Here is an 18874-nt window from a genome sequence, read left to right on the forward strand (position 1 = left end):
GGATTGCAGTCATGGGGGCTGGGGAAAGAGGAGAATTCCATATATTATAATCATACAATCCTAAACCTGGAGAAGTGACAAAATCAAGGGGACTCTGATGATGGGGGTGGGTGATTATTGGGGTGGACCCAAGGGAGGGAAGTTAACGGTAACAATAAGATGTTTCTCTCCAGGCCGGCCCATTGCTTAAATTGGATGTGATGGCAATCTAAAATTTGGCATAATACAGAGGAGGCTTGGTAGATTTCAAGGTGGGGCAGCCCAGCGCCACCATCAGTTTTTTGCTTCACTAGAATATTATAACAGTCTGGCTAGAGAGCAAGGCCATAGAAATTTGAGCAATACTAAGCAGTCCAGGTGAAAGAAAAGATGAGGGCCATGGCATGGTTTGAAAAGACATAGAGGAACCGGAGTATGATTATTTTCTCTACAGCTTTAGGTCTATTACCTACTTGTAATGAAATGCGACCCATGATGTGCAGGCTGCTGAATTCAGTAGAAATCTATACTACAGGGCTGTCCTGTCCTCCTCCTGCTGCTGACTATTCAGCGCTGTGAGAGTTAACTTCAATCAGATGGGGACATGGTCCCTCCAGCCCTCTCTTCCATTGGAAAAAGTTATTTCACTGATTACACGGCCTGTAACTGATTGGCCATGGCCTGCGGCGACTTAAAGTCGTGTGGTAAGTCGCCCCAAGTTGTGTTGAAGTCACTCCAAGTCGTGGTGTTATTCATACTCAAGTCATGTCCAAGTTGCCTCCAAAAGTCACGCTGGAAGTCGTGTTGCCCCTGTGTGAATGGAATCTAACACAATCTGTGAATAGAGGAGCGTCTGAGATTCTCTCCTCATTCACAGATCAAGAGTTACTTCTGCCTGTACTCCTTAATGAACTCCAGGAAAAGGATTTTTATGGTAAGTCGAAAATCCTGTTTTATAAAATACAAACTGAAATGCAAATAAAGAAATTAAAATATTAAACAATCTATTTTTTTTTTTTTGTAGATGCAGATTTCCTTAGCAATATTACATATTTAATTATGTTCCTTTTATTAAACCTGTCATTTTGCTTTGCTCTTTGGCAATATCAATAGATCTTTTAGATCTATAACAACTTGCTGACATTACTTTGTAATTTTTTTTCTTTCAGGGGCTCGGTGTGCAATGTATTACTTACATCCTGTCAGGATGGCATTTGCCGCCTTTGGGCAGAAACCCTTTTGCCAGAGGATAGCCTTCTTGGTGGACAAATAATTGAGCATGGCAGTTCCAGTAGTAGCTTGTCCTTTACTGGAAAGCAAAAAGATAAAATTGAGCATGCTCTTGAGGTAACATGTCTTATGTTTATCTCTGTACATTTTCTGGCTAACGTTAAAACTGAAATTCTTCTTGTGAAAAAAAATCCATGTTTTCATTTGTCCCCTATTAATCATGTACATAGATTTTGACATTGTTGATAAAATCTCCAGGAATATTTCCTCTTGAACAATTTTAGATAAAAGTGAAATAGTGGGATGATGGCTGTATACTGTGACCACCTTATGTCAGGAGATTGTGACCAGCTCTCTATGGAGCCGGTTCCCACATCTACGGAGCAAATTTCAAAGGAGTCCTGTGCGTCTTCTGGTCCGTTTCAGGTCTGAATTCAGCCAAAAATTCGGGCTGAAATCGGATTTGAAGCGGTGAACAGGGACGCACCGGACGACTGCTGTGAGCCGCTCTGTGCATCAGTGTGAACCCAGCCTTAGGCTACAATTGGATCTGTCGTGTCATTGTTTATTAGTGTAAATGTCAAATACAATTGCAAAGCTGTCAAGGTAAGTCATGTTGCTAAATTTGGCCAAGGCCTCAGTGACCTCCTGGTCTCAAAAGGATTTGAGATGCGCAGAGCTGTTATTTATTCTTAATGCCACCCCCACACATTCCAACCCGCAGTGCGTTTGCGGGCACTGGAACCACAGGGAAATCATATGGTGCAAAGGCCAGCACCTTTTTTTTTTTTTCCGAGAAATGCAGCCACAGCAACACATTCAAATGAATGGCTTGCTATACCCGGGCAAACTTGGGCCACAAACCCACACAGGTGTGAATCAGGGGTCAGAAGTGCTGCCTGTGGTGATGTATTTAACATGTGTGTAATAATGTGCAAAGTTCATTTGAATCGGCTGTCTAATGCACTATAATGGACCAAAAATTGCCAGCTATCAACACTTGGTAGTGCATTACTGTGCATTGTGGTGCGATGCATCACAGGTGAGTTGGGAAGATGCCTTGGGACACTACAGTGTACCAATGCACATAGGGGGAGATTTACTAAAACTGAAGCACTCAGAATCTGATGCAGCTGTGCATGGTAGCCAATCAGCTTCTAACTTCAGCTTGCTCAATTAAGCTTTGGCAATAAAACCCGGAAGCTGATTGGTTTCTATGCAGAGCTGCACCCGATTCTGCACTCTACAGCTTTAGTAAATAACCCCCAATATATGTGTTGACACAATGCAGAGACGTTAATGGGCCCTTAGTTTGAGCGATCGCTCTTGCGTGCCCCCGAGGGTTGGCACCATGGCAGTTGGTGGTGCAGGGTGTCAGTCAGACACACCGCTACACCGATCTCGGTAAAGAGCCTCTGATGGAGGCCATGGGACAGGAAGTTAAGGGGAATCTCCCCTATGGCACACAAGGGCAAGAAAACTGAAAAGGTAATATCCCTCCCTTACATCCAAAATGAATAAAAAAAAAAAGTTTTAGCTATAGTTTTACTTTGTGCACAACAAAGACTCTCTTGGGTTTTATTCAGTTCTAAAAGCTTAGAAAAACCTCCTGTATGTGTCTTTACATTAAAAATACACATTGACTATTTTTGCTAGGTTCCAATATAGTTCTGTGCAGAAAAAATGCAGCACGCTCCTACCTTGTTTTTCTGCATCGGAAACTGACTGCACTGGTGTGAACTAGAGCCATTGGAATACATGGAAAACACTGCATACATTTTAGTGCAGAAAAAAGAACTGCAAAAACTGCAAAAAGAACTGCATCTGGTGTGACCTAGCACTTAAATTAAGTGGACATTGTATTGCCTATAAAAAAAAATGTATTGTTCTTTTATACAGACAATTCATCACCTGAAACATTTGAGAAGAGGTAGAAGACGGTCTTCTGTTCTAGCTGCTCACACAGAATTGGTACCAAGTCAGCCAAGCCAGCAGGAATCCCACAGGCATATCTCACATCATGCCAATTCCCTTTGTCACTTTCATATCGCAGCGAGTATAAATCCCAACACAGGTAAATTGGAAGCAAATATTTTTCTATTATTATGTCTTCATTACCCATTGGACAGATTGGTCTTTCCCCAGTGATATCCCGCCTCCAACACACACGCACACATGTACACCCCATGTATCCCTGCTCTAGCCCACACACTCTTTTCTCCTCAAGAGACTTTTCAATCTGCGGTCACAATACAAATAGCATATTGAACATTGTCCATGCCCTCCCCGTAGACATGTAGGTAAGTCACACAGTCTGGAGGTTCAGCATTTAGAGCGAAACTTTATTTATGGGCAGTCTCTGCCCCCTACCCCCATTGCAGATGTAAGTTTCCCATTATTTCTCTTTGAATAGTGCAGAATTGTGTGGGTGTGCCTGTGAAAATTCTGCAGTGTATGTAGCTTAACCTCTTATTGACCAGCTGACTCCCTCAGTCCACCAGCTTATAAACTTAAGCCCCAATTGACCAGTCTGTAGCATATGTGATCTGCTTCAAGAGCATGTACATAAACACTTCAGTGATGAATCTTCAGTGTGTGCGCGCCCTAACTCCTTAGTGGCCTGTCCCTAGCATATTGGCATCAACTCCTTAGTGCACAGGCTCCAGCTCAGGTGTGTCAACCTCTCAGAGCCCATTCCTTTGCACATATGTGATAGCCCCTTAATGCCTCTCATCACCCAATACCTAGCTCATGTAGGTTAACCCCTTAGCACTTATACCCAATTATATGTGTTTTAACCTTTCAGCACATGTTTGCTTATGTCTTTTTGCTTATGGGCATTCATCTCTTAAATATCTGTATCCATTATTCTATGCCAGGAAGGCTATTGGGTTACATTGGAAGAAACGGGCATCCCCTCCTCTTTCCTTATTGAAACAACTGGTTAACAATGCTCTTCCTTTTTATAGATGTGTACTTTCACAGAGGCTGTCCCAATTAATATGATAGAGTTTGGGCCAAATGGCTAGCTTAACCTTCCATGGTTGTGGATGATTACTACCTTTAACAGGTAGCCCCAACTATGTTCCTTGGGAGTTGTGAGCTTATCAGCATCCCTTAGGCTTTTACCGTTAATGCGACTTAGCTGGTTAGAGGTACACAAGTCTTTCTAACTTGGTTATTTTATATGCTGTTATAGTCCTTATGGCAACCTTGTTTTACTGTGCACTACTTCTGATGCCTTTATGCCCCTGTGTGGACTATGTGCCTGAGACTGGACTGTGTGTTTTGTACATACCTCGGGAAAGTTTTGTACTACAATCTAAAACCAATAAAAAGAGTTTAAAAAATATGAGTAGCCAGCTCTTCTGCATGTACCCCATAGCAGGTCCCCCCCAGCTACCAGTCTCCAGTGCATGTGTGATAATCCATAGATAATTACATAGTTGGGTTGAAAAACATACAAGTCCATCTTGTTCCAACAATAAGAAAAATGCATAAAAAAGCTCCATATGCACAATCCTATACCCACAGTTGATCCAATTTGCTCCAGAGGGGGAAAGACAAATCCTTCCAGATCTCCCAGATTCAACTACCTCTGGTGTTACTATCTAATATCCTGAGCTGGCTAGAACTAGTTCTTTGCAGGATTTTATTCCACATTTTCACAGCTCTTAGGCCAGCCATACATGGTTTGAATCTTGGCTGTTTCAGCAGGAATGAGATTTGAACCGTGTATGGGCAGGCTGAATGTACCTGTGACGACTGTGTATGTTGGAATCCCTGCCCTCGCTAACTTGCAACGACGGACCGGCCAATTTCACACCATGATGTCACTTGCGTAACAATGCCACTCTCAGCTGCGCCCAGCACACAGATTTTTCAGCTTGCGGGACCACAATCCAGCTGCGAGCAGCCTGAGAGCGATTGTCACTGGGCTAATTATGCAATTAACCCTTTAACTGCCGGCACCCCCATTTTAAACGACCAGGCCAGGGGAGACTGGTATTTTTAGCAATACCAATTATAATTTCAGAATAAGCGTCTGCAACACACACTGTCACCACAGAGACAGGTCTGCTCAGAGGTCTTACTATACAACAGTAGCGCTTTTTATGAGGCAGGTTCGTTTATAGCTTGCATTAAGAGCTTTTAAGACGAGGTTAACACTTTTCAACATAAGGGTTTATTATGAAAAGGTCAAGTTGGTACAAATAAAACATTCACAGAAAAAAGATGTTTCAAAGAGATGACAATGATAATATACAGCCACAAAGAAATAAGGTAGAATTGGGAAGGAAGAATACTTGCAATTATTGTCCGAGGGTTGATCAGAGTTCGATCAATGAGCTGGGTAATCAGTTCTCAAACTTGGCGGATGTTCCTGCTTGGATGGTAAAAGGAGAACTCCCATTGTCTTGGCTTCTCCTCTTTTCTGTCAAATCAAAGGGGGGTGTTGACAGCGACCAGTGACTAATCATCTGGTCATCTTGTTTAGGGGTTGGTTGCTGGGAGGTGTCTACACTCATGACCCTGTCCGAGGCACACTTTGTGATACATATTCATATCTCTGCATCTCTACTGTTTATAGACTGCAAATATCCATATTATTGTTCAGCATGAGATTTCCTTCAAAACAAATATAAACATGTTATGTCTTTAATGTCCAGTCTATCTAGGAGGAATAAGGGGTATCAGTGGTTTCCCATATGACTTGACATAGGGGCGTCTGGACTTGAAATGTTACAAATTATCTGAGGAAACTAAAAATGTCCCTATTATGGCTGTGCTATTATTACTTTGGAAGTCATGAAACCTGCTGAAATTTCATATTTATCCCACTGTTTTAAGCTTTATGTGCATTCAGGTATTTACGACCGGTATCTGCTGGGTCTCTGAATTGAGGGTGACCGTTTTACGACAGGCCTGAACATCCAGCCAGGCTGACATAAGCTGTTTTTACTGACCTAGCCTGGTTCTGCTTTCTCTGTTGAGATAACCTTTGTTTGAAATTTAAAAGCTATGAATTCCTAGCATGAGGGAGGAAGTTCAGATTTTTCTATAATGTTACACAGTTATCCAAGCTGTCATGGCTGCTCGAAGGTTCTCGTGCAACATGGCCACTAGCTACAGATTTTAATGTCCAGTACATGATATCGTTACAGTACCAAGCTGATTTATCGATCCACTTTGGTACAACCAGCCTGCTGGATATTACTTGCGATTATTGCCCCCCCCCCCCTTCCTGTTGGGAGAATACAATGTCTCAGTAGGAGGGATTCCATTGTCAGCACTGACTGTGTTGATGGGAGACTCGTTGACATTTCTTTTATGCAACCTGGTGGTGGCAGGAAAGAAATTTTGTACTGTCTGTGGTCAGCCTTACTGTGAAGAAGCCTTTCTGTGTGTTGAGGTTAAATCTATTTTCCTCACAATGTAAAGAGTGCCCCATTGTACTCTGTAATGACCCGAAAGTGAATAACGCAACACCAAGTTCACTGAATGGACAACCTATTTATTGTATAAACCTAATTTATACTATGTAATGCATATATTACCTCAATATATTTATTTAGTGCATTTATACCATTGTTTTTTAAAGATTATTTCCTGTAATCTAAAGCTTCAATTCAAAACTGCTGCAAAAATGCCGTCTTCGCCAATTATCTTAAAAACTTTTTTTTTTTTATTCAACCCGTTGACAGACAGGAGTCCTTGAGAGTGGTCAGATCCTACCTACGTGCCTGAACTCCTTTTTTTTTATTTTTTTTAATCCCTGGGCCCTGTTGATATTTGATTGCCAAAATAATCATTAAGGTCCCACATTTCATGGCACACTAGTTCTTGACATCAGGAGTTCGATGGTGGTAGTTTTCAGTGGTATGAACACTATAGCTGCCAAATGTTTTAAGTAACCATTAAAATATAGTTCACACTACCTTGTAACCCTACCTATACACCTAAAGTGAAATGCCATTTTCTTTCTAGATATAAATTAAGTGAGGACGAGTTAGAATGTCAGTTTTTTTTTTTTTTATCGTACATCACGGGACACAGAACCACATTAATAACTGTCTGGGTTATATGACACCTTCAGGTGATGGACACTGGCACACTAAAGGAAGTTCAATTCCCCATATAATCCCTCCCATTTTACCGGAACTACCTCAGTTTCACCAGTGTCTTCGGTGTTGGTCACAAGTAAAGATATGCTGTGCTGAGCTCCACTGGAATATTCCTTGCTGGGGTAAGCTATGCAACCGGATCGATTCAAAGTGTCTTTTCCAGGCCGAATTGAATGGTAGCCAGGCCTCGTGTCCGAAGAAACAAGGTTTTGCCTGTAACGCTTCTCTTTTTAGAGAGCCGGACCCCGGGATCCAGTATTTGCTTTTTTTTCAGACATATTCCTGGTGGGGTGCTTTACAGGCCCAGGGCTGTAGACCCCCCCCCCCCCCCCGATACAAAGGGGGCCCCAGTCCCTGAAGGTTTTTTAACAGAGCCAACCGTGAGTGGTGAAGATTGGGTCTGTTATCACAAAACCCTGCAGCTGGATAAGGTAAGGGAGATTCCTTAGGTCTTTTTTCGAATCCTTGTGGGTTTTCTCCTTTAAGTAAACGTTGTCATGCCTATAGTCACCACAGGGGGCTGTAAAGAGCACATACCTGTTCCATGCTTGTCAGTCTTGCTTGCAATAAGCTGCACGCTTCCTCCAGCCCAAGCATCAGGTAAGACGTCGGAAGGGGGTTTTTTCTCCTAGGAATGTCCCCCCACCTGGATAGCTTTACTCCAGGCAGAGGGAGCATGGCATCAGTTGGCGGTGTGCCACGCCGCTCCCGCCGCCATTACAGCAGTTCCCATCTGTAGCTCTTTCTCTCCTTCACCCCAGTCCTCCTCCATGCGATCTGGTCATAATCGGACCCTGTCTATTTTGAAATAGATTGGGGGGGTGCGGTTGGTGATCAGAAGGGGCTTAGCGGCGCTGGCATGTTTCAGCGTCCACAACGCAGGCTGTATATCTATAAAATGCACCTTTTTTCAAGTGCATACAGCTGAAGGAGGGACACAGAGCGGATGGGTGGCATGTGAGTGTGGGTGACACAGGCATTCCCAGGCATGTTTACTTAAGCATCAGGCTGAGCTTAATAGCAGCAGCAGTTGCTGGACTATTGCTCAGCAGTGGGTGCCATTTTTTTTTGGTAGTACCCCTGCGTTTGTGCTTGGCACTATGACCAGAGGGGGTGGTACAAATACCACAAAAACCAAGGGCATAAAGGGGTCACCCTCAGGTCCTAAGGACCCTCCCTCTGCAGCCCCCCCCCCCCCGAAAGATCTAGGGAGGCTGATCAGAGGGAGTCATCAGGGGCTGCAATTGCTCCTGTCTAACTGAGTAGGTTTTCTCCTCAGCTATGAGTGGATTGGAGGAAAGATTAGTGGCTTTAATCACATCTTCACAAAGTGGAAGAAAACACAGTCGGTCCCCTTCTACAACCCAGGATCCTCAAACAGAGGAACAGTGGGAGGGGGAAGATGAATGACCCTCAGGGGACCGTGAAGAGGCTGATGATTCCTCTTCTGAAGGATCAAGTTGGGAAGGACGTTCTTCAGCTTCGTATGCAGAGGGGTTGCTGGTGCATTCTCTTACTGAAATGGTCCACTCCACATTTAAGCTACCCTTAACACAGTCGGTTGAAGAGCCCACTTCCTGTTTGGGTTCACTAAAGCCTCCTCAAGCCTTGCGTGCCTTTCCTGCATTCATTACTAGAAAAGCTTATGTATTCTGAGTGGGATCACCCAGATAAGCACTTTTTCCCTCCTAAAAAGTTTTCAACACTTTATCCTATGCAGGAAAAATGTACTGCTATATCCTCTGGGAATAAAAGTTTGACTTGTCCGGTTGATAATGCTCAAATGCTTAGGGATCCAACTGATAAAAAAAATTGGAATTCCTGTTAAAAAACATTTTCTCCTTGACAGGTTCAGTGGCTCAACCTGCAGTGGCGGCAATTGGGGTATGTCAGTCCTTGAGAGACCATTTGAAACAGGTGTTCAAAGTGTTCCCTGAACAGCAGGCCCAGGAGTTAGCTGAGCCACCAGCGGCTTTGTGTTTTGCAATTGACGCAATCAGTGATTCTATTCTTCAAACCTCTTACCTTACGCTTGGGTTGGTACGTATGCATAGAATCTTATGGTTGAAAAGTTGGTCAGCTGAAGTGCCATGCAAAAAGCTCCTGGTTGGTTTTCCTTTCCGCGGTGAAAAGCTGTTTGGGAAGGATTTGGACAAATATATCCCCAAAAATATCAAGCGGGAAAAGTACCCTTTTGCCAGTTAATAAAAAGACTAAACATCCCTCATTTAAACTGGCTCTTTCTCCAGTGCCAGGGGCATTAGCCTCCAGGCAGTCGCGACAGCCTCCACCACCAGGTTCAAGAGGTAAACCTCAGGGTCAACCCCAGGGACAAAAGACAGATGGCTAAAGCCTCTTTATATAGGGGTGCCCCCAATCGCTCCTGTGGGGGAAAGACTTCTGCAATTCTCAAAGGTCTGGCTAGTAGAATTTCGGGATAGATGGGTGGTCCCACAGTAGCTCTAGGATACAAACTAGAGTTCTGAGAATTCCCGTCTCCTCGTTTCCTCAGGTCAAATGTCCCCAAAGATCCAGAGAAAAATAAGTTTCTTTCTAGTGCTAGACCGACTTTTGTCACAAGAAATGATCATGGTGGTCCCTGTGGAGGAGCAGGGGTTGGGGTTTTATTCAAACCTTTTCATGGTACCAAAACCAAATGGGGATGTCAGACCCATTGTAGATCTCAAAGATCTAAACCGGTTCCTGAAAATTCGCTCTTTTCACATGGAATCTATCCAATCAGTAGTCATCCTACAAGGAGAACATCTGGCATCAATTGACATCTAGGATGCATACCTGCTTGTCCCTATTTTCCCCGCTCACCAGAAGTATCTGCAATTCGAAGTAGAAAAACTTAATTTTCAGTTTGTAGCCTTGCCTTTTGGTCTAGCTATTGCACCTCGGGTGTTTATAAAACTTCTGGCCCTTCCTCTGACCAGATTAATGACTCAAGGTATAACAATAATAACATACCTGGACGACCTGCTCTTAATAGACCGGCCGGTAGTCTGCTTGGAACAAAGCAATGGTCACCACAGTCAACTACCTGGAATACCTAGGTTGGGTCCTCAACCTGGAGAAATCTTCTTTAAAGCCAGTAAGAAAATTAGAGTACTTGGGTCTGGTCATAGATACAGCCCAGAATAAGGTGTTCTTACCCCAGGCAAAGATCAGCGCCATAAAGGAGCTGGTTCAGGTGGTCAGGGCAAAGAAGGGTCCTTCCATTCGCCTTTTGTATGAATTTGTTGGGGAAGATGGTGAATTCATTCAAAGCAATTCCCTATGCTCAGTTTCATTTGAGACTGCTGCAAAACAGTATCCTATGAGCCTGGAACAAGAAGATTCAAGCACTAGATTTTCCTATGCGTTTGTCGCCAAAAGTACACCAGAGCCTCAGTTGGTGGAGGATATCCGAGAATCTGCAGAAGGGCAAATCCTTTTTACTGGTTACCTGTAAGGTGGTAACAACAGGTGCCAGCCTTTCAGGTTGGGGAGCAGTCCTTGAAGAAGCGTCTGTCCAGGGGAAATGGTCCAGAAACGAAAGGACCTTGCCCATCAACATTCTAGAGATTCAGGTAGCGTGTCTAGCCCTAAGGGCCTGGACATTCAGGTTGCAGAATTCTCCTATCAGGATTCAATCCGACAATGCCACAGCAGTGGCTTATATCAATCTCCAAGGGGGAGCCAGAAGTCAGGCAGCCCAGGGAGAAGTAAACCAAATCCTAACCTGGGCAGAAAAACATGTGCCGTGCATATCGGCAATCTTCTTTTTAGGTGTGGAGAACTGGCAGGCAAACTACTTAAGTTGACAGCAGTTATTCCCGAGGGAATGGTCCCTTCACCCCGACATATTTCTGGCTATATGCCAAAGATGGGGGATCCTGGATGTAGATCTGTTTTGCATCCAGGTTCAACAACAAAGTCGATAACTTTGTGTCAAGAACAAGGGATCCACTTGCATGCGGAATAGATGCGTTGGTGACCCCTTGGGATCAGTTCTCACTGATTTATTCATTCCCTCCTATTCTGCTGCTACCTCGACTTCTTCGCAGGATCAAGCGGGAAAGGAAGTCAGTAGTTCTTGTGGCCCAGAAGATCTTGGTATGCAGAAATAGTAAAGATGATAGTAGGGGCCCCATGGACCCTACCACCACGTCCAGACCTGCTATCGCAGGGACCGGTGTTCCATCATACTGAATCATTCTGAAGAATCGGGGGCTTCCAGGCTCAGTGATACCTACCTTGATTAATGCAGGGAAGCCAGCTTCCAGAGTCATTTATTATAGAGTCTGGAAGGCATATGTTTCCTGGTATGAATCCAGGGGTTGGCATTCTAGGAAGTATGTCATAGGTAGAATTCTTGCCTTTCTGCAAATGGGGCTAGAGCTGAAACTGGCCTATCAGTATTGTTTCAATGTCCGCTTGCTTTGCATTCTTTGGTCCAAAGCTTTATACAGGGGCTAACGAGGTCTAATCCACTGATTAGAACACCCCTGAACGCTTGGGACTTGAATTTAGTTCTGTTGGCATTACAGAAACAGCCTTTTGAGCTGATACCACGTATTCCTTTGGTCCTTCTGACAAGGAAGCTAGTTTTTCTTGTAGCCATTTCTTCTGCAAGAAGGATATCAGAGTTGCTTCTTGTAAAGAGCCATAATTAATAGTTCACAAGGATAGAGTAGTATTGCGTCCCCATCCTAGCTTTCTGCCAAAGGTGGTTTCAGGTTTTCGCCTAAACCAGGATATTGTTTTACCTTCATTTTTTTCAAGAACCCTGATCTAAGGAAGAAAAGTCACTACATTCTTTAGATCTAGTGAGAGCAGTCAAAATCCATTTGAAGGCGACTGCTCAGATTTGAAAAACAGATGTTTTGTTTTGTTGACTGAAGGTCCTAGGAAAGGACAGGCAGCATCAAAATCCACTATTGCCAAATGGATTCGGCAAGTAATTATTCAAGCTTATGGCTTGAAGACAGGTCTGTTTGTGCTTTGTGGGCAGTGCATCACAGAGGCTCCAGGGCTCAAATCTGCAAGGCCGCAACCTGGTCTTCAGTCCATACATTCACCAGATTCTATCAGGTGGATGTAAGAAGGCATGAGGGTATCGCCTTTGGGCGCAGTATGCTGCAGGCTGCAGTATAGCTCCTCGGGTCTAATTGCAACCTACTTTTGTTTGTGTTCCCTCTCTTCAGGTGGCATTGCTCTGGGACATCCCATACAGTTATTACTGTGGCTATGTGTCCTGTGATGTACGATAAAGAAAATAGGATTTTTATAACAGCTTACCTGTAAAATCCTTTTCTTGGAGTACATCACGGGACACAGATGTCCCTCCCCTCTTTCTGGTTACTTGTGTATTGCTTTACTACAAAAACTGAGGTACTCACGGTAAAGGGGGAGGGGGGTGTGTTATATGGGGAATTGAACTTCCTGTTTAGGGTGTGCCAGTGTCCATCACCTGAAGGTGCCATATAACCATACTATGGGTCTGTGTCCCGTGATGTACTTCAAGAAAAGGATTTTACAGGTAAGCTGTTATAAAAATCCTTTTATTTCTGTCTGTGCCACCACTGAGGAGATTTACAATATTATGCTTAGCAGGAACACAGGATCAGCACACTCCCCTCTCACAGAACGGCGGTCTACCTTGTTTACATAGGCAGACTGCCATTCTGCCTTTCTCCTAACCGATCGGCGGGTCCTAGCAGGTTTCTGCTGTGTCCAATCACATCGGGAGCAGGTCACGGCTGTAAAATAGCAACGTCTAGATGTGAACGGAGCCTTACAGTGTTAAGGGGGTAGCAGCGCATAGAAATCTGGAGCCAGCAGATTTGTTTTTTGGGAAGGAGGCTTACACATGAACAGGGTGATTTTTACCTTAAAGGTGTTATACAATTTCAAATGTTTTTTTTGTTCTTTTAACTAGGCATTAGTGCAGGTTGTTTGCCTTGCCTTGTAATGATGGGCTCGCATGTTGTGGTTGCAGTTTGTAGTGTCATGGCTGATCAGTTCCCCTATGTCCATGTACTCATTCACCTACCTTGTCTTTATTTGCTAAAGGAATAAGCAACTGCTTGTTCTCAGTCTCACAGCTTCCAATCCATGCCTCACCATTTTCTCTGTGTTGCATCGAAAATGTAGGAGTTCTAATTTTATGAAAATACTTCATTGCTCTGTCTGTGTGTCAGATCGAATTACTGCAGCTGCAGCAATGCTAGACAGAGAGGGAATTGTTGAATATGTAGTTTCTTCACAGGAAATGTCAGTTCTTAGACTACAGAGGTCATGCATTAACCTGTGCAGTGCCATGCCGCATGCCTCGTGTTTGAACATACAATTTCTGACACCGGAATGTGAAGACTTACTCTACTATAGGCTGTGAATACAGGCCAACAAATGACACCGTGAAACTACATCAATGCGCGGCTTATGCAAGTGAAAAACACAAGGTGCAGGTAGGAAGGTTTATAATGCCTTTAATGCTGTGAATGCATTAAATTTAAAAATGCCTAGCATTTAGAATGACTTTAACCCCCTAACACTTACCTAACCCTGAAAATGAACCCCCAACACAAATTAACCACCATTCTGTATACATGCCTCATCTGGCACTGGGAGGCTCTGCAGCGTACAGCACAGAGATTCTAACACCAGAAAAAAAATTGATTTTTGAACTCCAAAATGTGATTTCCCTCTCTTACCCCACATCGTTTTGTCATTTATTTTATTTGTGTTATTATTTTTGTGGGTGGTGCAGGCAGACCTGTACAGAATTTAACCTAATTAATAAAAATGTTATTCAGTTGATATGTTTAAACTGGAAGATTTGTTTTCAAAATGTAAGGTTGAAATCGTAATTTTTTTTTTTTTTTTTTTTTACAGATATTCCATCTGTTTTGGCCGGCGTAGCGTTTAACCCGGACGAAGGTTTTGGAAGCTTTGTAGTTCACTGGCTCGATAACAAGGAATTGCATTTTACGTCATCCATTGAAATATTTATACAGCATTTGAAAACTATACTGGAGCAGCATTCGGATAGTGGAGATGATGAAGACGATGAAGATGGTTTGCAAATGAAGCTGGATAATGGTTAGTTTTTCATTGGAGCGAAGAAACCAAAAAAACTTAGTTGTTTTGGATAAAAAAGCAGCACAATAATTCTGACTCCTCAAGCTAAAGGTTTATGCGTTGCTGATATATTTATATAATTTATTTTTATTTTTTTTGTCTGTTATATTAAAGCGGAGGTCCACCCTAAAATGGACCTCCGCTCATCGGAATCCCCCCCCTCCGGCGCCACAATTGGCACCTTTCAGGGGGGAGGGGGGTGCAGTTACCTGGATAATCCAGGTAACTGCACCCACTTCCGGGATAGCTGTCTGCGGAAAGGGGCGTAGATTACGCCCCTTTCCGCAACTGCCCGCCCCTTTGCGCAAGTGCCCCGCTGCCTGCTGGGAAACACACAGTTCCCAGAGGCAGCGGGGACCATCCGGATTGCGCCGCGCGGCTTGCGCATGCGCAGTAGGGAACCGGGAAATGAAGCCGAAAGGCTCCATTTCCTGATTCCCATACACAAGATGGCGGCGGCAGCACCCGAGTGTCGATCTAGAGATCGGCTTCGGGTGCCGACATCGCGGGCGCGCTGGACAGGTAAGTGTCACCATTTTAAAAGTCAGCAGCTGCAGTATTTGTAGCTGCTGACTTTAAAAAAAAAAAAAAAAAAAACGCGGAGTCCCGGCGGACTCCCGCTTTAATAAACTTCTTTTAAATTAATATATCCAACTACAATGTTTGTACACTTCAGTACAATATTTAAAAGCTTCGGAAAACATTTTTTGAAGATCTGTTTCTTTAGTTGTCAGATATATACAGTATGTACAAAAATGGGGATGTTTGGTTTAAATTAGCAAAATCGTGCTAAAGCAGAAATAAAGCTCAGCTTTAATGATCAGGGATATCTTTTTCTTCTCTGCTTCTGCACAGTTATATAGTAAAAAAAGGTTAAGCACGTATGTGTGCCGTAGTTTGTGAAAATGGATACTGGTGAGCTGCTTACTTGTATAGCAATTTCTTTCACATTGCAATGAACATATGTAAAAGATTAGAGTCGGTTGTTTTATGATTTTTACCAGCTGCTCATTTCAAAGCACTATCCTGCATTTTAAAAGTGGAACTTCCGCTCATTTGTCTCCTCTCCCCCTCCACAGTTGGCACCTTTTGGGGGGAGGGGGGAAAGGATACCTGTCTTTGACAAGTATCTTGTTCCCACTTCCAGGAGTCTGGGGAGAGGCCTTTGACATCACTGCGGGGCTCCCTCCCCCTCCCACTTCTCCCTGTTGCTGAGCCAGTAGGAGAGAGGAGCAGGGCCTCGCACATGCGCGGTAGGATTCCCGGCGTGAAGCCGTAAGGCTACACTGCCATGTACCATTATCCACAATGGTGGCGACATCGCTGGACTCCAGGACAGATAAGTGTTCTATTGTTAAAAGCCAGCAGCTGCAGTATGTTTAGCTGCTGGCTTTTAATTTTTTATTTTTTTTTGGGCAGAACACCGCTTTAATTACACTCTGAGTTCTCATTTAGGCTTTGTGTACACGGGACGTTTCTCAACCTCTCCTGAACGCTAGAACATCACAGCTAGTAATACATGTTTAAAAAACACGCGTGTTTAGCAGTGCTTACAAGCCGCGCTTAGTCGTGTTTACATTCAGAAACATTTACTAAAGATAACCTCAGGAGACCCTCCCAAATGATTAGAAAACACTCAAAACAAGTATTAACTATTTCAGCCATTCTGTGAGAGAATAGTGTGAGTAGCAGCTGGGAAAGCAGTGTGCTTTTAGCTAGCTGTTATTTTTTGGTTGGTTTGTTAAAGTGGAGTTCCACCCAAAAAAAAAAATCATTACTGTGTATATAAAAAAAAAACATTTAGGGGGGCGTGGCCTAGCTATGGCGGAGTAAGGCAGCACAGACAGGAGCTCTGCACGGGACCGAGCCGAGAACCGCCCGTAGCACGAACGAAACCGAGCCACCTTCACATGCCAGGGGACCGCAAACACCCGCTGGCCACGGAGGATCGGAGGGGTCCCGAAATCTCCCAGTACTTTTTGCGGCAGGATCCGATCTCCTCGCCGGCCGCGCGGACCAAGATGGCGCCGCCGCGCGCCCCCGGACCAGCGCTGCCAGCACAGGCAAGAAGGGAGCTGTAGCAGGGGCCGTGACATCGGAGGAGGACTTCCCCCCTCTTGCTCCCGGGGCACACTCTCCCATTCCATCCCCATCCATCCCGGCCACGGACTCACAGCTGCACACTGAGCATGCAGGGGAGGTGAGTGGCCTCTCAGAGGGATCCATTAGGGAGCTGGTCTCAGGCCTACCTTCCAAGCAGGACTTAAATGCTATGGCGGCTTCCATTGTTAATGCCCTCACGAGGGAACTACATGACCTCAAGCAGCAAGTTGATACAGTGAAGGAGAGGGTAACTGTTATTGAACACTCCAATGCTTCCACCGAGGCCCGCCTCACCTCCCTGGAGACTGAGCACAGGGCGTTCCGCCGCCATCTTGTTGATGTCCAGCTTCGCCTGGACGATGGCGAGAATAGAAGTAGGCGAAACAATCTGCGCCTCCGAGGTATCCCCGAGGCCACAGCGGGCCCAGATCTCCGCGCCACTGTTACGGCTATCCTGAACCAGGTTCTTGACAAGCCTCCTACTGCGCCGCTGGAACTGGACAGGGTCCATCGTGTGCCGGGCCCCAGGGCCCCCCCTGCAGCATCAGCGCCCTCGACTCCTCTGGATTACCCGCGAGATGTCCTCTGCAGGGTGCATTTTTTCACCATTAAAGAGGAGATCCTGCGCCTGGCGTGGGACAAGGGCGCAATTGACTTCGACGGTGCCTCCATACGAATCTTTCCTGATGTCTCCAGGCAGACCCGTGTCATGCGTGGTATGTTGAGGCCGCTCCTGGATCTGATACGGGAGGCTGATGCCACGTACCGTTGGGGCCATCCCTTTCACCTGATTGTTCGGCACCGTGGTGCGGAGTTCCATCTTCACTCACCTGACCAACTACCTGATCTGTTTGGCTTCATCGACAGGGTGGCCATCACTGTTCCGAATTGGTTTGAATATCTACTCACCCAGGATTCATCTGGCCCACCCTTGCCCAGGCGACAGCGGGTACGACGGTCCCGTTCCCGTGCACCGAATCGAGAGGTCTCCAGGCCGCATCCAACATCCTCTGAGGCGTGACCGTGATGTCGACCTTGTTGACTGGTAAGACTTTGCCTTATCCCCCCTTGCTGGCCTGCCTGCGCCATCTTGACCCTCTCTCCGGACCCCGTCTACTCAAGCCCTCCTGACTGTCAGGTTCGCCAGGCCTCGGACTGTGGCGGACCCCCTTGACTTGCCAGGAACTTTGCCAAGGGGACTGTATGTATCTCTCCTTCAATGTACTCTGTTTATCATCTCAGTTGGGCTAGTGCTAGCTCTCACAGATGGGCCCCCCTCCTCTCTCGGCCTGCATTTCCCCGTGTTAGGGGATGGGCGTTTTGTCCGGCGGGTCGGAGGAGGACGGGCCTCTTGCTCTGGGTAGCACACCTTGGCCAGTACATCCTGTCGGGGTGATCATGTCTCTTTGGGGGGTGGGGGGGACTGTTGTATTGGTTGCGGGTGTATCCGTTGGGTCGTGCCCCCCCCCCCCGTCCTGCGGGGCTTGTGCCGCCGGCCGCCCTGTGGTGGGGGGTGGTGGGGCTGGTTGGGCGGATGGGCCCTCTGTGGGACGACGGACGGTGATATGTTTCTGTACCCTGACATGTTTTTTTTTTACGTCCGTGACCCTATAGTCTCCACGTGTATGGTGAGTGTAGCTGTCATGGAAGGGGCCGCGCTCGGGCCCTGGCATCGGGTGGGTGGGGCGGAGAGGTTCTGGGTCTGTTTAGATGATGGGTGTAGGTCATGTGGGAGGGGCTTGTCCTGCCCGCTCGCAACATGGGCACTTGATCTCGGTCACCGGGGATCTCTCTTTTTGTTTAGCTGAATAAAACGTTGGCACCTGTGTCCTCTCTCTATGTTACTGTTTCTCTTTTTTTTTTTCTTTTATGGTTCTCGCTGCTCTTATCCTGTGCATCTCCTGACATGTTTTTTGCATTTACTTGTATTTTATCTGTTATTTTGTTGTTTAGTCTGTAGCTACATTAGTTCTGTTGCCCACCCCCAATTAGGGCGACTCCTTGCTTGGGCACCGCCTGTGCTCAACGGGGGTTTATTGCGCTTTAGCACTTGGTACTCAGGTTTCCCCATCCTTCCTACCTTTTTACCCTTCCCTTCCCCTCCCCTCTTATCTTCCCTCCTTGCCTCCCTCCTCCCCTCCCTCTCCTCCTCTACTCCCCCTCCCCTGGGTGGTGGTGCCTCCTGGTGGGGTCTCTGGTGAGGTCGGGCTATTTTTTCTGTCCGTCACTTAACGGTCGCAGCCGCATTAGACGGCACTATGGGTCTCCTGAAGATCACCTCCCTCAATGCACGTGGCCTTAACGTCCCG

General features: G+C 45.6%; 1 protein-coding gene across 1 annotated transcript in view; it reads left to right on the forward strand.

Moving 5' to 3' along the window:
- DMXL2 (Dmx like 2) overlaps positions 1 to 18874 on the forward strand; it is a 283261-nt gene that overhangs the window by 87774 nt on the left and 176613 nt on the right. Inside the window, exons 8-10 of the mRNA XM_077471038.1 lie at positions 1149 to 1326; positions 3109 to 3283; positions 14217 to 14423. Coding sequence (XP_077327164.1) covers positions 1149 to 1326; positions 3109 to 3283; positions 14217 to 14423 — 560 coding nt within the window. The remainder of the gene's footprint in view (positions 1 to 1148; positions 1327 to 3108; positions 3284 to 14216; positions 14424 to 18874) is intronic.

The sequence above is a fragment of the Lithobates pipiens genome, unplaced genomic scaffold (genome assembly GCF_037356315.1).
Source record: "Lithobates pipiens isolate NorthernLeopardFrog02 unplaced genomic scaffold, aLitPip1_a1.2 Scaffold_8, whole genome shotgun sequence".
Classification (NCBI taxonomy): domain Eukaryota; kingdom Metazoa; phylum Chordata; class Amphibia; order Anura; family Ranidae; genus Lithobates; species Lithobates pipiens.